Genomic DNA, 27,647 nt, shown 5'->3' with positions numbered 1-27,647 from the left:
AAACGTTTATATTGCTATGTGCGCTTCTTTTTGTTATTTTTATGTAACTAGTTCGTTGCACGCCTAGTTGCCGCCTTGCGCAAGCTGCACCCTAATGTCTGGGAACCTTCCAGATTATCTTAGAATCTTCTTATGGGCTTGAGCGCGCAAACGCGAACAGTTGAGGTTATTCTTGAACTAACGAGGCCACCAGCGATAAGCCTCAAATGTTCGATGCTGCATGTATAAGTGCCGATATGCCTTGCCGCGGAGCAGTTTATCAACGGCCGACGCTCTGTTCGCCACTATCAGTGCACAGTGTGTATTGCTGTAGTTTGATTTTTGTTTCCCGGTCACAAGTTCAGCCAAATAAACAGTTTCGTCTTGGACACACCGACTGCTGCCTTCGTCGACGTCAACGACCCCGTGACATCTGGTGGAGGTGCTTCCCGGTCCATGTACCGTACGCCCCCTCCAGCCGTGAACCAAGCCCACACCGTCAAGGGGACATTGATGCCAACCAGTGAGCTAGCCGCAGGCAGCAAGGTCTGCCACCAGAATACAGACCCCTACCCGGCAAGACCAAGATTGCGACAACGAAGACGACAGGCACCATGACGGCTGCTGTGTCACCTCAACGAGTCGTTATGAATCAGCCCGGGGAGCCGCCGACTTTCCACAGATCACTATTTGAAGACCTGGAGGGCTGGTTGAAAAAATATGACCGAGTTGCCCAATTCAATAACTGGGACTGTGATGAGAAACTTCGTCACGTATACTTCGCCCTTGAAGATGGAGCCAGGACCTGGTTGGAGAACAGAGAAACTGCCCTGATGACCTGGGATCTATTTCACGCCGCTTTCCTCAGAACCTTCACAAGTATCATGCGTAGGGAAAGGGTGGAAACCTTGCTGGAAAGCCGTGTACAGCTCCCAAATGAGAACGTCGGGATGTACACTGAAGAAATGACCCGCCTCTTCCGTCACAGCGACTCCGCCATGTCTCAGGAGAAGCTCCGTTTCCGGATGCAGGGAGTGAAGCTAGAGCTCTTTGCCGGATTGTACGCAACCCGCCAAAGACAGTCACGGAGTTCATTTCGGAGGCCACAATGATTGAAAAGGCCCTAGAAATGCGTACGAGGCAATACAACCGCCGCATGCCGACGGCGAACTATGGGGAAGCACATGCGCTGGGCACCAACAAACTGCGTGAGACGATCAGGGCGGTCGTGTGTGAGGAGCTGCAAAAGATCTTTCCTGAATCTCAACCCCAGTTGCATTCCATAGCCGACATCATTCGCGAGGAACTTCAGCATTCGCTAGCAGTTGCTGTACCGCCGCAACCTGAGCTGGAAGCCATGAGCTATGCTGCCGTTGCACGCCATGCTGTCACCACTCCGTGCAGTCACCAAAGCCCCGTGCTGTCGCCGGACACCGCCGACACCTCCGATGCCATCCTAACCGCCTACAGGCCAAAGCTGCATCCCTCAAAAGACCGACGTTTGGCGGGCCTCTGCTATCACTGCAGGGAGGGCAGCCTCACCTACCGCCGCTGCCAGTACCGCCAGATGGGCCTACGTGGCTTCGCCGTCAATGCACCGCCACCACAGCGTGGTGAGCTGCCGCGTGACATCGCCGACTACTTGGCCACCACTGAATGGCCACCTTGACGTATGTCGCGTTAGCTGTCGCCAGGACGTTACCAGTCTCCTCAGCGACGACAGTGTTTGTCTCGAGGTTTCTTTTCTTGGACACAATGAATGGCCCTAGCCGTGTTGTGTACCACATATCTAGCAACTGGTGACTTGTAAAGCTGCGACAATGTGTAATGTTTGTGAAGCATCTGGCAAGCGGAATCCCTCGAGCTCGTCGCTGGAATGAGCGTCGTGCTCTCACTATCCGTTCAACGCCGCGATCCACGTGTCTCCAGCTGTAACTTCACCCCTGAAGACACAACCACATTGCCCGAGTTTACGTTTATCGGTGATCATTCTCGAATTCTTTTTGTTAGTCCGGGTGCTTTTGCAGGTTGTCGCCATACAGGAGAATAAAATAAGGTCAGCTGGTAGTGTGGCGGCACCTGTCGGAGCAGATATCAATCACTCCGCGAGCTTCGTCTCTGTTGCCAGACGGTGTGCTGCCGGGTGCACTGGACCATAACCTCTGAGATTGCACACAACCTGTCGGCGTGCAGTATCGGAGGCCATGACTGGGTGAAGCTCAAACCGTCGAGTGCGCTCATGAGAGGGCTGCGATCGCCAGCGATGCCAGTGTGTCTCATGAGTTGAGGAGGCAAGGCAGTGGGGAGAAGGAGGGTATAATATTACGTGAAGGCACACAGGGGAGCAAGGCGCATTTACAATATATTTACACCATGCTTAAAGGGACTGTCTACCGCTCTTCATCACTTTTCTGTTTCGTATTGCAATAGAAAGCGTACCGTCTAAAGTGTCCAACCTGGCAGTGGTTTCTCTGGAAAGCTAGTAGAAATTTTTAAAACAGAATTTTTTTTATCTGCGTTTGGTCTTCTTCCATTGGCGTGAAATATGCCCACAACACTGGTTGACGGACGCGATGACGATTGTAGTGCCAGTAAAAATTAAGACCAAAAGCACATGTGATTTCTGTAGGATTACTTTACTTACGCTGAACACTATTGTAATAAATGTAACAGTCGTTTTCAGCCCGCTAGTGCTTAAATGAAGCCATATTATACGATTACAGAACACTTGTTTTGCTGTAATCGCAGTCTATGCTGTTATTTTAGCACTGCTGCCGCAATCCAAGCCAAGTCGATTCATCAAAAAGAGACAATAAATGTGTGCGCCTTCACAGCGCAGCACATGTGAGACATCCTAACAACAATACAGCGGCACAGTACGACCAGCGCGGAGAGCCACATGGCATAGCGTATCAGTTTAAGCAAAGAAAATCGAAGACGGCGCCGCAAGCAGCGCCACCGGGCGCCTTTTTGGATGCGTGAGAAAAAAGAAATCGAAAAATTACTCTCTGGCGCCACCAAAAGCTGCCTCAAGTGCGTAAAATACAATTTCAAGTTTTACATGTTTATTTTTAAGCAAAATGAGTCTACCTGAGAGGATTTCTTGTCCTACCAGTAGATTGAACCACGTCACCGTTGGTTGACGCTAGCAGTTATTCTTTCACGATTTTCAACATCAAATTAAAAATATAATTCTTTTTTTATGGGGCAGAAGCATGCTCATTGCCGCCAATGTGACGAACGATCTTCTCATTTTCACCACAATCAGAAAAATGTTTCCGAGCAGTAGACAGCCCCTTTAAGCATAAGACAAGATGGTGGAGAGCGTGCCCCACACAACATCACGTAGTCTTTGCTGCGTTCCTTGCTTCGGCAGTGTGAAAAACATTCTTGTAACATGACCCCGGGTGCTGAAGCACCGTCTCGGTGCTTTCTATGGTGTTGCTGAGCAGTAGAGCTTAAGGCGGGACACTTGAACAGTGTCTTGTCTGTAGGCAGTGAAACGGAGGCAGATTAAGACTCGAGTAGGCCTTTCTCGTAGGTGACATCTGTCACCTGGTGCAATACGTGGTATGGGCCCGAGTATCGGGAAAGCAGTTTTTCAGGAAGTCCAACACGTCGAGTCGGGGTCCGCAACAGCACAAGTGAACCCGGGGTAAAGGAAATGTCGCGATGATGTGTGTCGTAACGCTGCCTCTGGTGGTCTTGCGAAGCTAAAATGCGCCTACGGGCGACTTCTCGTGCTTTGCGAGCTCTGGTGATAGCATCAAGGTCGTATTCAGTCGGGGCATCGACGGCTGCCGGAAAGATGGTGTCAAAAGGTAAAGTTGGGTCACGGCCAAACAAAAGATAGAAAAGTGAAAAACCAGCGGTATCGTGGCATGACGAATTATATACAAATGTAACAAAGGGCAATGCAACGTCCCAGTCTTGATGGTCGGAGGAGACGTAGATAGAAAGAATATCAAAGTCCGGTTGAATCGTTCAGTCAGTCCATTAGTTTGTGGGTGGTAGGCCGTCGTAAATTTATGTTTCATCTTGTAGGAGCGAAGCAGGTCATCAATAACTCTGGAAAGAACATAGCGTCCACAATCTGTGAGGAGTTGGCCTGGGGCACCATGATGAAGGAAGACGTCGTGCAGGAGGAAATCGGCGATATCCGTGGCACAGCTGGTTGGTAGAGCCCATGTAATGGCGTACCGGGTTGTGTGATCCGTTGCGACAGCTATCCACTTGTTCCTGGAAGTAGATGCAGGGAAAGAACCTACGAGGTCCAGGCCAACTCAGAAGAAGGGGTCAGAGAGAACATCAGGTGGCGGGAGGAGTCCGGCGGGACTCATAGGAGGTTTTTTTCGGCCTTGGCACTGGTCGCATGCGGCGACATAGTGGCGGATGGAACGATGAAGGTCGGGCCAGTAAAATCGAGGTTGTACACGGTCGTACGTCGGAGAGGCACAAAGGTGACCGGCAGTGGGGGCGTCGTGTTACTGGCCGATAACGCTCGCATATAGATGAGAAGGTACGACAAGGAGTAGTTCGCGTCCATTGGTGTGGACGTTGTGACAGTACAATGTGCCATCCTTAAGCACAAACAGTCGGGTAGAAGGATCGGGCATCGAAGAATTCAGCTTCTCAATGATGTCACATTAGACGGGATTTTGGCGCTGTTCATCACGGATGTTGCTTAGAGCGTAGAGAGAGAGTACACATGATGGCGCTTCATCCAAAGCCTCAGGGTCCACTGGATCGCGGGACAAGCAGTCAGCATCATGGTCTGAGCGGCCAGATTTGTAAGACACGGAGTAGTAGTTATATTCTAGGAGCCGTAGTGCCCAGTGACCAAGACGCTCAGTGGGATCTTTCAAAGACGGGAGCCAGCAGAGTGCGTGGTGATCGGTTGTGATGGTGAAATGTCGACCATGTAAGTAGGGCCGAAATTTGCCTACCGCCCAAACGAGTGCAAGACACTTCCTTTCAGTGATTGAGTAGTTCTGTTCGGCTGCGGAGATGAGACGGCTGGCATAGGCGATAACACGGGCGCGCCCGGTTTGATGCGGGACCAATACAGCACCGATTCCGTGGCCGCTGGCGTCGGTGTGGACTTCTTTTGGGGCGGAAACTTCGAAATGGGCCAGAATAGGTGGTGTGGTTAGCAACATGATGAGTGTAGAGAACGCCATAGCCTGCGCAGTGCCCCAGGAGAAGGGGACATCGTTCTTCAGTAAGTCTGTGAGAGGGCGTGCGATGTCCGCAAAATTGTTCACAAAGCGTTGAAAGTATGAGCAGAGACCGAGAAAACTGTGGACTCCCTTAGTGCAGGTCGGGACGGGGAAGTTCTGCACGGCTCGAACTGTATCAGGATCAGGGTGTACGCCAGAGGAGTCGACAAGATGGCCCAACATGGTTAGTTGCTGTTGTCCGAAGTGACACTTTGAAGAGTTCATTTGGAGACTGGCATTGTGAAAAACAGAAAGAATGGAGGAAAGACGTACGAGGTGCGTTTCAAAGGGCGGGGAAAAGACTCTAACGTCGTCAAGGTAACACAGGCAAATTGACCACTTGAACCCGCGCACGAGAGTGTCCATCATCTGCTCGAAGGTGGCCGGAGCGTTGCGTAACCCGAAAGGTATGACCTTAAAGGGGTCGTGAAAAGAAAATGAAACTGCCCGGTTGTAATTTTCCCTGCTTTAACAAGGATTAGACATGCCGATTCCGAAATATTTTGGGGCAATATTCAGTCTGTAATTAATGACGCCCGTTTGAAATCGCAGTTTAATTAAGCTCCCAAACGACTGTGCGGAACTACCGGCAGCCTTAGGCACTAACTTCTCTTATCGTGACGTCACGGTAAGGGAAGTTATAAACACTGCGTTAGCTTTGATTTGCTCTAAAATAATAGATTATAGAAACCTCGAAAAGAAACAAATAACGGAGCAACTTTTGCGCTCTGAGTTATATACTGTGCACACTGCACATACAGCACGTGACCTGCTTGCTTCCGCTTTCAAGTACATCCGGGATCCGTCGCGTATGTATTCTTGCCTTCGCTCGCTTGGTGCAGCGTCCCAGTTTTCTCTTTCTGGTTGCGTTAAGTTGTGTTTTACGGCGTGTTTTGGTGGCTTAGTCCTCGCTATGCCAACTGTGTGCGTCATAAAACCTTAAAGGCGTTAGGGTGACGTCTTTACTGCGTATGATGCTACTGTATGATGCTACGAACCTCGGCCAACTATGGCTGAACAAACATCGCTGCGTCGCCATGTTTTGTCGACGACAGAGACTTTTCATTGGCTGACTTAAAGTGACGTCAGCTGTGTAGTTGAGGGGAACGTGAGAAGGGAATAGTAATTGTGCTTTTACAGCTATTAAATTAACCCGGATGATGAAACGAGCCGAGGTATAGTATTGAATGGACGGCCAGGATTCCGAATATACATTTAGTTGAAAATTTTCGGAAAACGTTTCACGACCCCTTTAAACTGGTAAAGGCCGTCTGGGGTCACAAAAGTGGTCTGTTCGCAGTCCATGTCGTCGACAGCAATTTGACAGTATCCTGACCAAAGGTTGATGGAGGAAAAATACTTAGCGCTGTGGAGGCAATCCAGGGCGTCGTCAATGCGCGGTAGCAGGTAGACGTCCTTTTCAGTGATCTTGTTCAGATATCGGTAGTCTACGTAGAATCGCCAACTGTTGTCCTTCTTCTTGAAAAGAACTGCAGGGGAAGCCCATGGGCTAGAGGATGGCTCAATTATGTCTTTGGCGAGCATCTTGTCAACTTCCTTTTGAATTATGTGGTGCTCAGTTGGAGATACGCGGTATGGCCTTCGATGGACCGGAGAGGCATTGCCAATGTTAATGCGGTGCTTCGCAGTACAGGTTTGCCCTAGTGGACAGTCACAAAAGTCAAATACGTCCCAGTATGATTGAACGAGGCAAAAGAGCGCATCAGCCTGGTGCAGCAAAAGGTCTGGCGCGATCATTTTTTCCACATCAGGAGACGGACTTGCTAGAGAAGACCGGGCATGCTTGTAGTTGGAGCGACCAACATCATGGGGGGACAAAGCGGAGATAACGCATTTGTCAGAGGGCGTCAGCATGGCAAGGGCAATTCCACGCGGGAGCACTTGTGGACACAGAGCAAAATTCAGCACAGGAATGCAAGCATGGTTTTCACGTAAGTGAATAAAAAATTGCGGTGGCTTAGCTCGGCTATGCCAGGATATTAGTGATGCAGAACTATCGATGGTACTATCGATACTATCGATAGCTGAGTTACTATCGAACTATCGATGGTGAATAATACTATCGATAGCGCTATCGATAGTAAAAATTCGATGGTACTATCGATAGTATAAAATCAACAGCACGGACTCACTGCAGAATAAACTTGGTTCGCCACGCGCGTGGTACATAGTGGAGCAGGAGGAGCATGCTGAAGGGAGAGAAAGTTGACATGCTTGTGTTCATCACCAGAGTGCTTTGCTGACACATGATAATAAAGTCAAACTGTTCAGCTGTAGCGGAAAGGAAGCCTTTACATGTGGTGGGACTGCACGGCTTCAGATTAATATTGCATTTTATGATTTCAAAATAAAACAAATATCAGGAAGTTAATTGTAAGGTGTAACGGGTTGCTTTTGGATACGAATTTATTAATGGCTATATTCCGCCATTTTCACTGCGGAAATAATTAATTTCTCTGCCAAACATTGCTCATAAATTAAGCGAAGCTGGCAGTAGACTATCGCAAATATTTTGGCAATATGGCTGGCCAGCAACCGCATCATTATTCACACCACTATCTATAGTATTGCCACGTGGTTGTGATGCTGAAGAAGGCTGCAGCAAGAATGGGAAATACGGAGCTGTTTATTTGGGCGAACTTGTGCCCAGAAAATCAACTAAAAATACAAGCGATACACGCTGCGCACTGATAGCGGTGGGGGCAATCGTCAGCCGATCAGTAATCTGATCATCGGTGGAACGCGTTGTCCTTTATACACCGTCATCAAACCTACCAGAGTTATCACTGGTGCTCGCGTAAGCTCTCGAATAAACTTGACTATTCGCGTCCGGCGTGTAATCTTAACAGAATGATCTCAAACAATCGTGAAATTTCTCAAACATTACCACGCGGTCTGCGTCAAACGTTGCTAACAGTCTTTGTGGGTGAAACCCGAATACGTCAAAACGAAGCAATAAACATGGGTGGCAGTAATATCGCTATAGTAATATTAACGGTGGTACTACCGATTGCACTATCGATAGTTTGTCGATAGTAGCACTATCGATAGTTTGTTTACTCTATCGATAGTTTCAGAAAAACTATCGATACTATGGATAGTCAATTTATCGATAGTTCTGCATCACTACAGGATATACATAACGTTAGCAAAGGTTCAGCTGATTATTCTGAGCTTTCCAGATTGTCTAGGATAAGCTTGATTGTCATGCTTACTGCTGCTCCAATGGCACACACACGGTATACGTATTATGTGGCACATGCATATTTATTTTTGCTCAACGTCAGGTTGCTTCTCTATTGCCACAAAGACGGCTTGGTGGTCTGTGAAGTAACACCCTGCCGTCTCTATGGCCCCAACACAGTAACCGCTAATTGCCAGGCAACTACTTCGGGATCCGATGAGATAAGCTTCTTGGCTCTTCTGCGTCGTCGAGCAGCGTTTGCGCTCTCCTTCTCCATGGCATTACCCACCTGCAAACGCCAGTCAGAGGCGAGCGGCCTCAGCGCAGTGTCAGACGGCGACTGCACAGCGAAGGCGAATAGCTGTGCGCGCGCTGGCGCCACTGTGTCTACGACGTCACTCCTCTTGAATGCGGCACAGACCAGCAGCGGTGAGCCGCGCACGGCGATGTCGGTGAGCGCATGAGATGCCAGCTCCGATGACCCAGCTGTGTGACATCACTGATCCTTGCGCATGCGCAGCACGGCTCATGACGCTCCACGCGAAATCTGCTCCGGCTAGGCAAGTGTAGCTAACGCTATAATAGTGTGCGGAAAAGAAACATTGCGTCAAGAGAATGGACATGATGGGTGCGAGCACGTAGTCGCTATCAGGTACAGGTGGCGAGGGCGCTACGGCAGTGCAGGTCACTGTTTGTGGTGACAAACGGACATGTTCAGCAGAACACAGACAACCTTGGGCGGCAGTGGGCGGATCAGTCGGACATGGCAGGTCAAGTTGCACAGTACCAGCTGAACAGTCAATAAGGGCGGAATGGGCGAACAGAAAATCAAGACCGAGGATAACATCATGGGTGCAGTGAGTGAGAACGGTGAAGAGAATGGAAGTTTGATGGCCGGCAATAGTAACGCGCGCTGTACAGACGCCAGTGACTGTAGATGCACCGTCGTCAGCAACACGAACACTGCATGAAGGGGCTGGAGTTAGGACTTTGTTTAAACGGTCACAAATATGAGAGCTCATAACAGAAATATGGGCGCCAGTGTCAACCAAAGCTGTAACAGGTATACTGTCCACTTCAACATCGATCAGGTTCTGATTGGCAGGGAGCGTCAACAGAGGAATTTGAGGGCAGGTCGTACCAGCAGCATCACCTCCAGCAGCTGCACCTGCTAGTTTCCCAAAGGAAAGCATCGGGTGTAGGATGGGGACGAGGAACGATGTGGTGGAGGGGACTGGGAAACTACGTCGTGGTGAAGGCGAGTGGCTGTACTGGGCGGTGGTCGTAGTGGTCGGGACGTAATTTGCTGAGTCGTCGAGGCGTGGTGGTACTTGGTTAGAAGTACGGGCTGATGAGTGGAAGTTGTTGAAGCTTGTTTGTGATGGTGAGGTCCACGCGCTTCGGCAATGACGCGAAATGTGTCCCAGTCGTTCGCATCGAAAGCAAGTGGGCCTCTCGTCAGGCGTCCTCCACGCATTTGGGTCACGGTTACTCAGAGCAGGGTGGCGGTAGTAGGCGGAGGGGGGGCTCAAGGTAAGCGGAGTGACATCGGGACGTTGCACAGAGCAGATCGTCTGAAGGCCCGCGTTTGCCACTTCTTGGCGTACAACTGTCTGTATGAGGGATATGGTCGGTTGAGGATCACTGGGTGCCAGAGCCCTCAAGGCTGCGGGCGATATAGCTTCAATTTTGTGTCGAACGATTCTGGTAATGCCACCGGATGGGGGGATGGGTTCGGCCTCTATACGAAGGTCCTCACACGTTGATGTCGCAGCAGTGTTAGGAAGACGGGCGAAGTGGTGGGCAATGCAACTGCTTTTAGCCTCTTCGAAGTGTCGGCACTCAGTGATGACATCTTGGACGGTCGAACAGCCTCTGAATACAAGGAGGTTAAATGCATCGTCCGCGATGCCTTTGAGACGTGCGCTACCTCGTCGGCCTCTGCCATGGTGGTATCAACTTCACGGCAAAGGGTCAAGACATCCTGAATATATGCCAGGTATGACTTCGTCTACGTCTGAACACACATACCAAGTCCTTTCTTGGCGGCCCGCCTGCAGCCGGCAGATTGGCCAAACAACTCTCGTAATTTGGTCTTACATACGCTCCAGCTTGTGAGCTCTTCCACGTTGTTGAACCATGCTTTGGCCGTTCCTTTCAAGTAAAATATCAAGTTTGCCAGCATCAAGGTTTGTTCCCACCTGTGCTTTTCGCTCACGAGCTCATAGAGTTGAAGCCACTCATCTACGTCCTCGCCGTCAGTGCCCGAAAAGTTGCCAGGATCATGGGGTGGAGCGGCCACAATCACCTCAGGCGAGGTGGGCGCCGTTGGTACGATGGGCGCGGCTGTTGACGCAGGATCCCTGCCGGTAGACATGTTTGAAGTGGCGACTTGGCGGCCGCTGTGGAGCTACGTTGTGCGTTGCTACCCCGCACCTCGACGAAAATATTATGTGAAGGCACACAGGGGAGCAAGTTGTATTTACAATATATTTACACCACGCTTAAGCGTAAGACAAGATGGTGGAGAGCGTGCCCCACACAACAACAGCACGCCGTCTTCTTTGGTGCCTTCCTTGCTTCGGCAGTGTGAAACATGTTCTTGTAACGATATAAGTCTGTAGTGGCCTTGGTACACGCTGCGTCACTTAATTTGTGGTGCGAATGATTTGATGATACTCTAGCCTAAATGCTGACAAAACTTCGAAAAACCATTTCAATGTCCCTTTAATGGTTACACGACAAGCTTAAGCTGTGCTTAAGCTGTCCTTACATTGTACGGTCCTTGTCTCGCTGCAGAGAAATATTTGTCTTCGCAAGTGAAGTCTGGTGCTTTTGTTCATCAATTGTCTGCTAGAAAGAACAGAAAATTCAATAAATTATTACATGAGGGTTATCTTAATGAAAACCAGGAGATAATGAGGCCAAGGAAGGTATAGGGGACATTAATTGTACTGTTTTAAGTGTATTGTAGTAATTGTGTTATAGATGTGAAGAAAGTAAAGTGGACGAAAAGGCAGCTTGCCGCCAGCAGGGACCGAACCTGCAACCTTTGGATAACGCGCCCGATGCTCTTACCAATTTAGCTACGGTGGTGGTCATCTTCTTTATCGAGTACTTATGTGCGCACAAACCTGGTGGTCATAACACCCTTGACATTGATCACCAGAAGTACTTAAAGCCTTCGTCATGCTATTTGCAAAGAAGGGATAACAGTAAAAAAACTAGAAAAACGAGTCGCCGCACCAAGTGTTGCAGTACATATTTTCATACACAACATGTGAGCAGGACGACATGCCTAATGAACTGAGAAAATTTGCAAGCATAACATGGTGTTAGCTAGATAGAAATAAGTAGGGAGGTACCCTGCAGTGGGCAAGCTGATGACAAAAGCCTACCTGTATTAACACTAGTCAGTTGAGCTGCCAAATGAACTTACAATGTCAGATCCACAGTTTCCAGTCACCAGAAACATGCGTGGATGCAGGTTGGCCTGTTAAGTTGATCACAAGATTATTGACCATCCTTTCTAGCATAGTTGCATTACCAGTGTTGATCACACCAGCATTATGCTTCTTCCATCCATAGATGCTCTCCCTTCCCAATTGATGCAGGCCCCCTAATGCGCACGCTGTGGGATGTTGGCCTTGCACTGCAGTTTTGTTTCCAGCACAGTGTCCTCTGCTGGCCAAGAGTGTGCACAGCAGTGGATCAGGTCTGTGGAGCTCTCTCGAGAAGTGTTTACTTGCTGACCAGCTGCCTGTCATTAAAGGTAACAATCTCGATGGGGGTACCGCACAAATGGCCCTACAACAGTTCTGTTTCAGCTCCTGATGCTGCTGTGGTTGCCTGTGGACAGTCACATTTTGTGGGCCATCAAAGAGGGTTCTCCTCTCTGGTGGACACTTGCTGCCACCCATGGTGTTTGCTGGGCTGCCATCTACATTGGCTGCATCATCACTGACCTTGGTGAGCTGGCTGGAATTAAACAGGTAAGGCTGCCTCCTTCATTCATGTAAAAAACTTTGTTGCTTGCTCCTTCTTCAGACATGTAATGTGTAGGCTGAAACCACCTCCATTATTTCTTACCAATCTGAAGGCATTCCAAGATATTTTTATAGGTTTGCCACATCTTTGTGGTGTTCATTTTACCACACTCTTTTAGGTGCAAAGCACTTATAGACCGCAGCCAGACGGCTTCCATCCGTCACCACGCAGTTCCAAGCAAAACAGCCGCCGAGCTTCGCCGCATGAGCCTGCGGCTGCAGCCAGCCTGGTGGCATCCCTGTCGCGTGTACAGCGTCGACTGACTGAGTTTGTCCACTGCATGTAAGCGTAAACTGCACCACGAGGAATAGTGTCCCTCTCCATCTGGCAAGGTCTACGCACTTGGTCTTTCTTGCCATGGATGCCACCAAGGAGGCTCACTGAGAACAACAGCACGTGCTCGCCTGAGAACGGCAGGGCCGATGAAGAGCAGATCCCTCCATCAGGGCTAAGCGAGCAGAGGAAAAACGACTACATTGATTGCTCAGCCCTACTTTAGGAAGACAGGACACAGCAGCTAAATGGCAGCAACATAAGGAAAATCCCAAGGTGACAGCCAGAGAAACACAAGTGAAACGCCGATCCCGAGGTGCGGGCGCGAAAAAATGCTGCGAAAAGAGGAACACAGGGACAAGGCATACATTGCACTTCCCCAGTGTTCACATAGAGTGTAGCTGCTGTTGCGACCAGGGTTTAGATCCGTCCTACCGCTGCAACCAGTTGTTGCAATGTTAGGGTTGCGTCGTACCCGGACTCCATTTGGTAGCGTAGTTGAGTCTCTGGGTTGAGGAACTGATGCTAGCAAGTTGGGAAAACGAAAACAAACATGTTTACTGGCACTTTTTGTGCACTTAATTACATAGCGAAAAGGTAAGAGTTCAGCGACGAGCGAACTGGATGAGCCTGTAACCGAGGGCTCAGAGCCCTTTTTCTCACTCAGCACTGTCGTTCTAACCCCTCAGGCTGGCTCTTCCTTCTTGATGACAACCAATCACACACACGACACCACCCACCATGGCACCAGCCAATAACACCTGAGGGGTCATTGCACTCACTGAAACAACAAAGGTTCTGCCGTCAACAACACACTTGTGGGCCGAGCGGGGAAACAGGAAACTCGGGCAAGTTCATCTGCCTCTCCCCAGAAGGGCAGGAAAGGGTCTGTGGCGACTTAATGACTCTTGTCAAAACATACAGGACAGGCCGTCACGGCAGCACACCAAACCATGTGCAGGTGGCCCATTGTGAAGACGTCGCCAACTTTGATGTCTCTCTGCTAGTTCATTGTATCTCAGCTGCTGAACGGAACTCGTTCGAGGCTCTTCCCATTGTGGGGTCGTTTCCCATCTCGGGGAGTCCGTTTCTGGGATGGTTGCAGCTGTTCTAGCAGTGTGAGAACGCATTGCCCGTCCATTCTCATAGTCAGCGCGTCGCCACCGACGGTCAGTCATAACAGCCTCCTCCCTCACCAGTGGAGAAACGAAGGGTAGCAGTCACCGCTGCTACTCGAAGGGTCGATGGAATTCGCCACAGTTGAATGCCCAAAGCTCGCCATTGCCTGTCGCATTGTCTGGTTAGTTGCCGCCCAAATTCTTCAGCCTCTCTGAAACTCAACCATATGCAGAAGCAAGCACTTGGCCGCCTCCGAGTAAACCAGGCCAAAAGAGGGATGGCAAACAAACTTTCTAGCTTTATATGAAAAGCTCACACTCAAAACTCTCAGGACTTGCCTATGCTGAGAAACCTAACACGCTACATTACTCAATCACACAAATAGTTGCGTGAAAAAAAAAACAACTCAAATATCAATTTCGAGACATTAGGAAGTGTACCCCTAAGAGAGCATCAGTCAAGGGGCTGGAGCCCCCAAAATGCCCTTACGTCTGTCTTTGTTTTCGGCTGCAAATAGTCTGCTACTACTGAGATCTTAGCTCACTAGGTTTCCTGAAACCTTGGTCTACGCTGTGACCTAAATAGTCTATGGTTGCTCTTGTAAAACAGCCTTCTCATCCTTTACTGTGAGAACTCTAACAAGAGGTTCGACCGTGTCTCATACCTATCTGAATGATCGCTCACACCTCAACGTCAGGAAAAGCTTAATTATCCACTCATGTGATCACTCGATCAATAATCCTTCAAAGAAAAAGGACAAACATAAGGGGATAAACACTGTCTTCCAACGGGTTCGTTCGGTTAAATTTACCTTTCACGATAAACGGCAGCGCAGGCTGGGTTAAGACAGAAACACAAAAACACGAAAAAAAGGACGACACAAGCGCTGAACTTCAACTGATCTTTATTGACCACCACAGTTGCTTAAATAGCATCTTGTTGCGCATGCATGTAGCATCTGGCAGAGCAAGTTCAATAGACAATCCCATGAGCAACAAAACCCAGAAGCCGCGATCAAATCACAAAGCAAAAGCGAAAGATTACAAAATAAAAAACCCGATAAAACCAACACCAAAAACCAAACCACATCACGTGTTAATACCTAAAAACTTCCGCTCTTTTGAAGATAGAGCAACCGATGGGCAGCTAATGCAGTCTTCCCTCCTTTCCAAAATTTCTGCCGCTTCTAAAATTTCACGTGCAATTTTGCCTTTTTCCCTACACACCACCCTCGTGTTGCCCAACATGGGTGCGCAGCCGCAGTCCCTGCAGTGAATGGCAAGGTGGCCTGCATCTTTCTTGGAGCAGTGATAACTGTGCTCTGTGAGCCTCGTGTTGAGGCATCTACCCGTTTGGCCAACGTACACCTTATCACACGTCAGCGATATAGAATATACGACACATTCGGTGCAGGTGACGTAAGGGTTCCTGTGCTTTATCGAGCATGCTTCCCTCTGTTTGCTCTGCGAATTGGCCTTTTTGCAAAGGGCTGACAGCCGCACAGGCGCAGAGAACAACACGTCCAAACCAACCTTTCGGCCAAGTTTCCGTAGGTTGTGTGACACAGTGTGGACATAGGGAATCACAAGAACCTTTTCTGGGCAGAAGCGAGCGTCGTTGCCACCAGAGGCTGCGGCGGAACCGCTCCTGGAGCCTTTAAGCAGTACTTCCGCCACTGACGCCAGAAGGGCCATCGGGTACCCTGACTCACAAAGGCGGTGGGTCTGGATGAGAAAACTTGTCTCACATCGGTGGATGCACGATTTAACTAGGGCATGATGAAAACATGACCGCGCAATTGCTCTTTTTACTAGCTTCGAATGGGCCGAATGATATGGAAGAACTGGTTTGCTGCCTCTCAGTTCATAGCTCCAACACACATGATCGGCAGAGCAGTACAGACCAAGATCTAAAAATCTTATAAAATTATTCTTAGGTACCTCATGAGTGATCACCAAGGGCCTGAGGCATTCTGTAAACACTTCAATAGTGCTGCACATGGCATTGTCAAAACCTTCTTCGTCATAACATAACAGAACTAAAAAATCGTCAACGTACCTAAAAACACGGACAACCTGTCCGTGTTATGTTATGACGAAGAAGGTTTTGACAATGCCATGTGCAGCACTATTGAAGTGTTTACAGAATGCCTCAGGCCCTTGGTGATCACTCATGAGGTACCTAAGAATAATTTTATAAGATTTTTAGATCTTGGTCTGTACTGCTCTGCCGATCATGTGTGTTGGAGCTATGAACCGAGAGGCAGCAAACCAGTTCTTCCATATCATTCGGCCCATTCGAAGCTAGTAAAAAGAGCAATTGCGCGGTCATGTTTTCATCATGCCCTAGTTGAATCGTGCATCCACCGATGTGAGACAAGTTTTCTCATCCAGACCCACCGCCTTCGTGAGTCAGGGTACCCGATGGCCCTTCTGGCGTCAGTGGCGGAAGTACTGCTTAAAGGCTCCAGGAGCGGTTCCGCCGCAGCCTCTGGTGGCAACGACGCGCGCTTCTGCCCAGAAAAGGTTCTTGTGATTCCCTATGTCCACACTGTGTCACACAACCTACGGAAACTTGGCCGAAAGGTTGGTTTGGACGTGTTGTTCTCTGCGCCTGTGCGGCTGTCAGCCCTTTGCAAAAAGGCCAATTCGCAGAGCAAACAGAGGGAAGCATGCTCGATAAAGCACAGGAACCCTTACGTCACCTGCACCGAATGTGTCGTATATTCTATACCGCTGACGTGTGATAAGGTGTACGTTGGCCAAACGGGTAGATGCCTCAACACGAGGCTCACAGAGCACAGTTATCACTGCTCCAAGAAAGATGCAGGCCACCTTGCCATTCACTGCAGGGACTGCGGCTGCGCACCCATGTTGGGCAACACGAGGAGTGGTGTGTAGGGAAAAAGGCAAAATTGCACGTGAAATTTTAGAAGCGGCAGAAATTTTGGAAAGGAGGGAAGACTGCATTAGCTGCCCATCGGTTGCTCTATCTTCAAAAGAGCGGAAGTTTTTAGGTATTAACACGTGATGTGGTTTGGTTTTTGGTGTTGGTTTTATCGGGTTTTTTATTTTGTAATCTTTCGCTTTTGCTTTGTGATTTGATCGCGGCTTCTGGGTTTTGTTGCTCATGGGATTGTCTATTGAACTTGCTCTGCCAGATGCTACACGCATGCGCAACAAGATGCTATTTAAGCAACTGTGGTGGTCAATAAAGATCAGTTGAAGTTCAGCGCTTGTGTCGTCCTTTTTTTCGTGTTTTGTGTTTCTGTCTTAACCCAGCGTGCGCTGCCGTTTATCGTGAATATGACCAACCAACTAGCCCACAAGTACGTTTTAAGCAAATTTACCTGGCCATGCCAACGCCTCTGATAAAAAAAACCCACTGTGCTCTCCTGAGCGCTTCAGTTATCTCATTCCTATAGCGTTGCAAAATACAAAGTACTATGAACCACTCATCTAATCGCTCTGAGTTCTTCTAAAAGCTGACCCTTACCTTATGTTACAACACACATTGTACAACAAAAAAAAAATAACCCCAGGTGCAGTACACTTAAAATGCACCTTTCAAAAAAGGTGACAGAGAATCAATATCGAACTATCGTCCAATTTGCATGCTTTCTTTTTTAGTAAAATCATCGAAAAGCTACTTGTAAACCGCCTGACAAATTATTTCAAAAAATTCAATCTCCTATCTCCTGAGCAACATGGGTTTCGTAAAGGCTACTCAACTGAAACAGCTATATTATCATTTACTGACAGAATAACGCATGCCCTTGACAACGGCCATATTGTCGGCTCAGTCTTTTTGGACTTTGGTAAGGCATTTGACACCATCTGCCATACCATTCTATCTCATAAGCTAGAAGCTCTGGGAATTCGTGGCCCACCACTATCACTTATACACAGCTATCTGACTAACAGAACGCAGATTGTAGATTTCGAAGGTTCTCTGTCGCATATCAAACCAGTCACGATGGGCGTCCCACAAGGCTCGCTTCTAGGTCCGCTCCTTTTCCTCGCTTACATAAACGACCTTCCCAACTGCCTAACCAGCACCTCATCCATATTATACGCTGAAGACACCACCATATTTACATCTAGTAACTGCATGAATACCATAATAAACCGACTTAACTGTGACCTGAGCAACTTATCTGCTTGGTGCACAAAACAAACTACGCATCAATACATCTAAAACTCAGTTCATGCTCTTTCATACAAGCAAACGTGTCATCCCACCCGCACCACCACTCATTCTTCAAAATCATGTCCTTTCGCCTTCACATGATGTCATCTTTTTAGGGGTCAAACTTGATTGTCATCTTAAGTTTAACCTGCTTGCTGAAATGATCTCTAAAAAGGTTGCTTTTGGTATTAAAGTGCTAATTTTAACACGCTTGTTTTTCCCACAGCATATAAGAACATCACTTTATTTCGCATTCGTACATTGCCACCTACATTACTGCATTTCCGTCTGGGGTAACACATGTACCACACATTTAACACATCTACAACATTTGCAGAACCAGACTTTGAGAATCATTAATTTTTCTAGCTACATGTCACATTCAGTATTTAATTACACATCATTAGGCATATGTTCTACCGTTATGATACATGGTTCAGCTGAAATTTGTTCTACTAATATATCGCACACTCAACCATGAAATCACTATAAGATACATTTCATTCTTCTGCTCTTATTAACACTAACAACACTAGATTTTCATCTAACAACAACATTTTACTTCCCCGAATAAATAATAATTTTGGGAAATTTTCAGCTCTTTTCGCAGTCATTAAGTTTCGGAATACACTGCCACTCGAACTCAAAGCCTGCCACACAACAACATTTAAGAAAAACATGAAGAAACACCTACTAACAACGTTGCTAGCTACGGATTCATTGTGATTATATAACATAACCATTTTCTCTCCATGTTTCATTTTAAGTTAGGCATCTCACATCTGCAACCATGGTACTCATCTGTAAAATTTACTCAATGTTCTTTGATAGAGTGTTATGTTTATTATGTTGTCTGCCTTTTTGTTTTACTCCGTGTTCTTTGATAAAGCGTTATGGTTACTTTGTTTGCAATTTTTGTATTGTTTGCAAAGAGTCCTGTGTTATGTTCTTGTAAATAACTTTTCATACGAGCATTCACCTTGCTTCGTTGCTTCTATTTCATAAGTATTGTTTTTTGTTGCTACATGCCTTGCCTTATTTTCTTATTCCTTCTTTATCCATTATTATTGAGTTGCTATGTTGCCTTTATGGAGAATTTACTGACATTGTCAAAATACTAATAGGAGGTCCCCCTGACAGTTTTGTATATTCGGGACCTCCTTCTGTACTAATGCTGAAGTAAGAATCTAAAACCTTGCACCAAGTGGTTGTCACTCCTAATAGCACATAACGAAAACTGCACCGCTCAGTGCCTAACTCATTTCGCAAACTGATTTGGCCTTATCCTGATATCTCTCCCCAAATGCCTATTCACCCCAAATCTACATGAAAGTGAATGCATACGATATCGCACTAAACCTTTCAAAACTAGTAAAATTACAGTTTTCGTGCTAAAAACACCTTCAGAAGTTCATCCTAGTGATTAAAGAACTTCGATGCTCTCTTCAACCCTCAGTACTGCGCGGTTTTTCTCCTTAGAACGTTACACCGCATCTCGTAACCCACAAAATTAAACTGGCCGAAGTCTGCATCTCCAACACAACCATGAGTAACCCTAGTTTGCACGCATGCAAAATTATTCGAACTGATCATTGCCCTTTTCTCAACAAGATTCGCTTGAATCGTACCCGATGGCGTCATGGTCCTGCCGGCTTCCTAGCTTACCAGAGGCTACAACATGCACGAGCGATGAGCTGCACACTACAATCATGTCTCATTCGGTGCTTCGGCCGGCTCCCCTCAGGAAGGCGAATGGAACGCCAGAAACGGGGGGGGGGGGAGGGGAAACCGTGGCCATTCTCTCATTGTGCTCACTCGCACGTGGTGCTTAGTTACTCGCCGTACACTGGTTTTTCGACTTTGACGACTCGGACACAGCTGCTTCCCCGAAGCTGTCAATCTCAACCTCGCCTTCCCTCGTGGGAGCGCACCTTGCTTTTCCCCACTGTGCCCGTCAGGTGGCTTGCGCCTGAATGAACGCGTCAAATGACGTTTCTGCAAACTGTCCTGTGGCTTACACTTTCGTCTTTCTCGCGCCGGGGTGGGACCTGTCCTAAGCTTACGCTTTGCTGAACGCTTCCGTCTCTTTCTTTTTCTATGATGTCGGCGAACATCCTTTCTCTCAATGCCTCGATCATCGCTTCGGGTCGCGACATGCGGAGCTGTGCAGCTCATTGTTGCTTCTGCTACACCTTCTTTCCCACTCACCCTTTTTGATTTCTCCGCCACGTCGGACGGTCTAGCCAAATTATCTGTGTCAACACTCACAAATTCTGAAACTGGGCCCTCTCCGATGGTATCGCTGCACCCCTGGAGCGTCGCGTCTTTGCTATGGTTGGCCGCCCTACTAACCGTGTCTACTTTTGACGATTCCGAAACGTCCGCCGAACGCTTTCGCCTCTTTCTTTTTCTGCGATTTCCGCAAACATCCTTTCCCATGATGCTTCAATCATTACTTTGGGTTGTGACTTGTGGAGTCGTGCAGCTCGTTGGTGCTTTTGCTACACCTTCTATCCCGCTCACATCTCTTGAATTCTCCACCATGTCGGACTGTCGGGCCAAATTATCTGTGTCAGTGCTGATGAAATCTAAAGCTGGGCCCTCACCGACGGTATCGCCGAACCCCTGAAGCGTCGCATCCTTGCTATGGTAGAACCTTCAACAGCCTTTGAGACCAAGTGTGTCGCTCAAATGACCGTTCCTTACGCTTTTGTTCAAACATCATAAGATACAGGCTGATATTCCCTGATACCGTAGATGGTTGCATGTACCTAGACATCCAGAACTCTGCCTCCATGTTGCGAAAAAGTGCCACTTTTCTCTTTTTCAACTTCTGGAGTTCCAACTCATGTTCTAGTCTACAGAGCTCATTCTCATGCTCCAGTCTTTCTGCTTCACGTTTTACGCGGCGTTCCTCTCTTTCACGCTCACGCCTCTTCTCTTCCTGCTGTCTGAGCTGCTCTTCCTTTTTTTGAATGTTGAGGTCCCATTCTTCAGAGAGCTCCTCATCATCGGCCCCCAAATCAATGATTGCCTGTATGATTAGGGATTTTCCTGCCAAACCCTTTGTATCGATCCCCAATTCCTCACACAACAGCAAGAAGTCCGGCTCCTGCAGCTTCTGTAAGTCCATGATCGTCCTGAATGCTCGCTACTTCCAAAACAACTATCCGAAAGTACATAACCTCGAGTTTTTTGGCAAAGTTATCTACCAGTTCTAAAACCCTCATTTAGAACCTGGTCCACATCAAAGGAAGAGCCAAGCACTCACCCACACGTGATCGATGTCTCGAGACAGCTGCTTTTCCTTAGGCCAACTGTTGTCGCTTGTAGCTTCAGATCCCAGCGCCGATCACCAGTTGTTGCGACCGGGGTTTAGATCCATCCTACTGCTGCAACCAGTAATTGTTGCCACGTTAGGGTTGCGTCGTACCCAGACTACATTTGGGAGCGTAGTCGAGTCTCCGGGTTGAGGAACTGATGCTAACAAGTTGGGAAAGCAAAAACAAACATGTTTACTGGCACTTTTTGTACACTTAATTACATAGCGAAAAGGTAAGAGTCCAGCAACGAGTGAACTGGATGAGCCTGTAACCGAGGGCTCAGAGCCCATTTTCTCACTCGGCACCGTCGGTTTAACCCCTCAGGCTGGCTCCTCCTTCTTGATGACAACCAATCACACACACGGCACCACCCACCATGGCATTAGCCAATAACACTGTCGCTGACGAATCGTTGCACTCACTGAAAGAACAAACCTGTGGTCGACACACTTGTGGGCCCAACAGGAAAACAGGAAACAGTTGGCGCAGGAGTGGAATCACTGATAACATCATACAATCGATCATCCATACATTTAGCGGTGATTTGTCCCATGAAATGGGGTGTATCTAGCCTTATTATCGCCTAGCCTTATTAACGCCTCTGGTAATGTTCTCTTTGATCCGTCTACAAACAGTACTGTTCCCGTTCTCCCCGTAAAATCTCTCATTCACAAGACTTTTCCTGACTAATACAATATCAGCTCGAGAATCTCGGTAGAAGCGTAAACTGTTGGGCTAGTTGGTGAAACATGTTTTGGAATAGAAGAGGGAAAACTTGTCGATGTGGCACATCGACGAAACCCGAGGTCAGACAGGAAAGACGCTCAACTTGCAATTGAGTTGGATAAGAATGAAATTAGCCCATTGACAATGAGCGCGCATGCCCCAGAACCAGTACGCCTCTTGATAAAATGTGCTGACCAAAAGCAAAAAAAAAAAATCGGCAGATCCTACGGGTTGTGGGAATCGATTTCATGCGAAGCAGTCAGCGAGTACTTCTATGCTGTATTTTATGGCTTTAAGCCAAGCATTACGAGGTGGATCGATGTGTTTTTGTAAGTGCAGTAGCTGTGTGCACTGTTGTTTCGTGCAGATCAATTAGGACACATCATAGGAAACATTCATTCCTCATTCTTTATTCCTTCTTCGTCATCTTCGCTGAGGCGGCCGCCGAGCACGTGCCATCTCCTGGCGCCGTAGTCGGCAGTGACGCCTTATATAACGTATCCCCTTTCGCGAAAAAAAAAGTTACTACCTAATATAGTCCTTGAACTTCTGTGGTGTCTTCCTCTTACGCGTGCTTCTTCTAATGTGTGCTTGACATCCCGACAAAGTGGGCGAAACTTGCACACTGTCTTCTGCGGGTGGTTCTTGAAAGTCCGTATTTTCATGATTATCCACTCTTGATGTGACAGGATGTGATAGATCACTCATAGCTGTACTAGACGATTGAGTGGATGCCGGTGACCAGTTCATAACAGCAGATGTGCCGGACCTCAATTTGCTGACAGCTGCAGGGTGAACAGCAGCTAACTTGGACGCGTTCCACACTCGTCCATCTTCCAACAGGTACGAGGCTGGTCCATGCTTTTCAGCGACCTTCTTGGGCGCGGAGAACTGTGATAGCTTCCCAGGAATGCCAAATAATCTAGCATGCTTTGTTGCCTTAACGTTGCGGCAATGTTACCTTCCAACATTGCCTAAACGTGGCTAATGTCTGCTTTTGGTCCCATTCCCGCAACATTGAAAGGCAACGTTGCCACAACGTTGATAACACATTTTTGCAACGCTGCTTGAAAGTTCGTAGAACATTTAGGCAGCTTTTAAGTAACCTGACTACAATGTTCATCAACGTTGATGCAACGTTTTTGAAACGCTGCCTGGAAGTTCTTGCAACATTTAAGCAACCTCCGAGTCCCTGATGTGCAACATATAGCAACATTGATGCAACATTCTGCCACCCAGGCAGATGCCTGAGAGAAAAGTCAAGTTCAACCAAGTCCATCAGCATGGAAGTAAATCTGCCAGAAGGTTTCACACACTTGGTCAAACAAGCTATGGTCCATTTATCTGTAACTAGGACAAACTTAATTCCGAGTAAATACTGACGGAATTTCGTGGTTATGGCCCAATGTACTGCGATACATTCCCACACGTTGCTGTGAAGCTTGCGTTCATCTGGTGTCAAGGACCGACTAGCGTAGGCGATGACGCGGTCTTTGCCATCCTGAAACTGGGACAACACTGCTCCTATGGCCTCGCCCGAAGCGTCAGTGGTCACTGTTGTAGCTGCATTATGACTGAAATGAGCAAGGAGCGGTGGCTTTGTGAGAGTTGAGCAAACAGTCTGGAAGGCGCTTTCACCTTCTGGAGACCATAGAAATGTGGAAGACTTGACAAGAGCTTGAAGGGGGCTACCACTTTGGCAAAACCCTTGATGAATCGGCGGTAGAAGCTGGCTGTCTGTATCCAGGAAACGATTTCCTTTTGGTTTTGGGAGGTTGCGATACGACACATGGCAGCTGCTCTGTCTGGATCTGGGCGATGGACTTCACGGGATATGGTGAATCCAAGGAATTTGATGGCAGAGAGACCGAAGGAGCACTTGTCAAGGGATGCCTTAAATGCCAACTCTGGCGATTTTTCGAGGTCGATGGATCTCAATGAAATTCGCTGGGTACGTTCCTTTGAAAGTTTCCGTCATTTATGCTAAATTACAGGCTTGAGACATACGCAGATTGTTTGCAAATGAATTTTAAAGATTGTCTGCAAACGCCCTCCTGGCTTCCCACAATTATTGGCAACATTGCGTTTGTGACGTCAGTATTGGGAAGGCGGCGGAAGTGACGCAGCCGAGGGCACCACTAACTTCGGCGCTTCGGCCGCTACAGCGAGCGTCTGCTGCGCACAAGGCGACAGACAGCGTTGGTTTGGCCGGCGCTTCGCTGGTCATCCCGGCTGTCACAGTTTTCATACTCCGCGCCGGCGTGACCGGCATGCCTTCCACGACTTCCGGTTCGTTCGTAACAACGTCTGCGTCATACGTATACAGTATACTAGGTTGGGTTTTGGTTTCGGTGTTGCGCTTTTTTGCTTATTTAAAATTCTCCAATTTGCCGAGTATTTCTGCTATCGGGCCCGTAACAGGAGCGTCTCAGGAACATAAAAGCACCATTACTTTGACATGGCCAAAAAAATCGCCGGAGTTGGCTTTTAAGGCCACTGGTTAGCAGCACTTGAAGAGCTTCTTGGAGTAAGTCCGCAAATGTGGCAAAAGACTGTGTAAACAAGGATGTATCGAGGTATACTCGTATTCCGCACTTGTCTGAGCGAGGCTGAAGGTCTTGAAATACCATTTGCACGGCTCGCTGAAAGGTGGAAGGTGCATTTTTAAATCCAAATGGCATTCTGGTCCACATGTAGGTTCGCACTGGTGGGTGATGAACGCCGTTTTTTTCATAATCTTGTGGCCTTAGACTGACTTGCCAATAGGCACACTTAATATCCATTGTAGTGATAGTGAAGTAGGCACAGCCAGCGATGTCTTGGATGATGTCGTCCACATGTGGGAGGGGGTGCACAACCTTGATTATGCGTTTATTGAGTGGGATGTAATTGACACACAAACGTTTCTTTCCATTGCGAGACACCACATCAACTAGAAATGCTCACGGGGCCGTTGCAGGAAGGATGACTTTTTGCGCAAGGAGCTTCTTGATCTGGTTTTGAAGGAATTTTCTTTAAGGGCTACGACTGTAGGGCACAGTGTTGGGCGCTAGTACGTCGCTCACACAACTGAGCGGCACACTGTACACCACCTCCATAGCACAGGAAACAAACGGGTGCGCATGCCTTTTTGAACAGGCCACCGACTTTGATTGCCCAGAAGCACGCACAGCCGTGATAGCTCATAAGGGGCCGTGAAAACACGATTCACATCTTGTTTGTTCGCAATCCTTTCCAGGTTACGTGAAATAGCGTGTATATCGGCATTACAACTTATTTTTTTGGTCCTTTGGGGGGCACTGTCCGGCGGGAACCGTCGAGCTTTTTTTAGATGCGAAGTATCTCTTGCTCGGGGGTATGAAACGCGGCGTGGTCATCCGCACGCAGCGTTGTGGTCCGCACTCACACTACGCATGCGCGACACTCCTCCTTCCCTCTCTCCAACAGCTGCGCGTTACTCTCTCCACTTCTATACCAGCACCTGCTTGCGCTTCTCCTGCGTTCTCGCTTCTGCTCTCACGGCGCATACGCTACTCTCCTCCTCTAGTCTCCTCTCCTTCAAATGGCAGAGCGCTGCGCGCGTTCAGTCCAGCCCTTGCCTCGGTTGGCTCCTCTGAAATGCGGGCTCGACATGCCGAAATTCTCTCCTGCGCAGCGCCACGATGAGGGCCAGCGCATGCGCGTCCCCTCCCCCTCCCCTCTCCTACGCTGCCTCTCTCTTGCGCGCCTGTCGACGTTCCCCGCACGCCTTGTGAGAATTAACGGCCAGGCTAGAGGGAAGATACGACGCGCGTAGTGTTCCTCTTCGCGTTCCACGACGCGAGGTCGGTAGCATGCCCAGCGAACGCCAACGGAACGCGATCGCGCAAGTGCTCCGGCTTCGCATCGCCTCATGGTCCCCTTTAGCGGGAGATGGTGTAATTTCTTTTTAACTAAAGCTTGTCTTTAACTAAAGCAGTTTGCGGCGCCGAATCGAAAAACAAAAGGGAAATAAAAAAACCAATAATGACAGAAATAAAAATAACAAATATCTATAAAATAATAAATAACTAAGAATGAAGAGTAGTCGTAACTACGCGTACGTACATGCCCCACTCAAATTATTTGCCTCGAAACATCGCCAAATGAACACACGCACAGCGGCGCTGACATTTTGCATTAGGGAGTATCATAATTGTCAATTTTTTATGTTAGTTACACGTGCAACACTTCATAAATGAACCTCAGACCGGACCACTTGCACAGCTGCTGATGTCTCTCTTTTCTTTCTAGGTTTGGAGCAGCGCAGAGAGCAGCACATACACCAGCTCAAAGTCATTGCAATTGGAGCACTTATTGCAACACATGAGGCATCCCAGCTTTGTCGCACTGAGTGTCATTCTCTGGTTTTACCCTATTATGACCCTGGACAGAGCTGTCCTTGCACTCATTTTCACCGTCTACCCTTTTGGCTGGTTCAAGACCCAAGTGCAAGACTACAAATATTGCTACTGCTTCTGGAGGTCTAAGCTTGTGGACCTCTTTCCCAAAGCCATGTTGTAGTGATCAGTGGCAAGGATAGATCATCATGTAGATGACACATTGGACATCGCCCGAGGCTTGCTTTTTGCACATATTTCTGCATTATGCATGTAGTATTATTCTCACCCATATATATACCAGAGCAACCAAGCTTTTATCTGATATTTCATAAACAGGCCTTTGTGCAGCAGCTATATATAATTTTGATTAGCTCTATTGCTACTCATGCTGTGCACACGTCATTTATTATAGCATTTATGTAGAAGGATAAGCACTTTATAGACTGCAACAAACATTTATGGTCAAATTGCAACGTGCACAAAAGACACAGACACATGTAGTGAAGTGGCACTGACAATTCTCAATTCATAAAATTCCGAATAGATCTAGACTAGTGTACAGACTCCATTTAACAACTGGAAAAGTATGCATAACACAAACTGGCCTATTAACACGTGCATAAAAGAGCATCTATGGTAACGAATATTACTCACTCTTATCAAATCACTGTAAGCTGTGGTATTACGATCTTGTTTTAGGAGCTGGCTCGCCAGGTTATTAAGCTGGGGCAATGTCCCGCGTCGTAAGCGTAACCTTAGTTCCAGAGGCGACCGCTACAGGCGCAGCTCGCGCGAAGGAGAAGTCTTCTTCCTCATTTTCTTCGAGCGCCTTGATGATGATATTAACGCAGGCAAAACCACGTAGCATAGCCAACTGTAGCATGCGCACGCTCGCGCGAAAGGGTTCTTCTTCCTCTTGTTCTTCGAGCGCCTTGATGATGACATTGACGCAGGCAAAACCACATTTCCTTGATTTCCTCTACCATACTGCCACGTGCGTTTCTTTATCACTTTTGCTGTATTCGGTGTTCGGCCACAAAGACTGTCAGCAACGCTCAGCGCGAACCGCGCCTCATTGTTCGAGAAGCTTCGCGATCATTGTAGATCGTTTTGTTGAGATTGCGCGCAAGACGCGCACACTCGAGCTTATTCTAGAATTTGCACGACAGCCAGCGATAACGCTTGAATATTCGACGGCACATGTTGA

General features: G+C 47.9%; 1 protein-coding gene across 1 annotated transcript; it reads left to right on the top strand.

The window, feature by feature from the left end:
* Positions 1-11,982: 11,982 nt before the first annotated feature.
* On the top strand, positions 11,983-26,761 carry LOC119382344 (nurim homolog). The gene is made up of 3 exons (XM_037650038.2): positions 11,983-12,175; positions 12,231-12,395; positions 26,352-26,761. Exons 1-3 carry the CDS (start codon positions 12,026-12,028, stop codon positions 26,619-26,621), a joined length of 585 nt encoding a protein of 194 aa, XP_037505966.1. The 5' UTR covers positions 11,983-12,025; the 3' UTR covers positions 26,622-26,761.
* Positions 26,762-27,647: the final 886 nt, after the last annotated feature.

The sequence above is a fragment of the Rhipicephalus sanguineus genome, chromosome 2 (genome assembly GCF_013339695.2).
Source record: "Rhipicephalus sanguineus isolate Rsan-2018 chromosome 2, BIME_Rsan_1.4, whole genome shotgun sequence".
NCBI lineage: Eukaryota > Metazoa > Arthropoda > Arachnida > Ixodida > Ixodidae > Rhipicephalus > Rhipicephalus sanguineus.
The sequence above is the reverse complement of the archived record's forward strand: the minus strand, read 5'-3'. Positions and strand labels throughout refer to the sequence as shown.

Excerpts from the sequence above, each read along its gene's own strand:
- LOC119382344 (XM_037650038.2), top strand. The coding sequence starts at position 12,026 with ATGCGCACGCTGTGGGATGTTGGCCTTGCACTGCAGTTTTGTTTCCAG. Across the intron at positions 12,176-12,230 it reads CCAGCTGCCTGTCATTAAAG|CTCCTGATGCTGCTGTGGTT; the intron begins GTAACAATCTCG and ends GTTCTGTTTCAG. Across the intron at positions 12,396-26,351 it reads AGCTGGCTGGAATTAAACAG|GTTTGGAGCAGCGCAGAGAG; the intron begins GTAAGGCTGCCT and ends TTTTCTTTCTAG.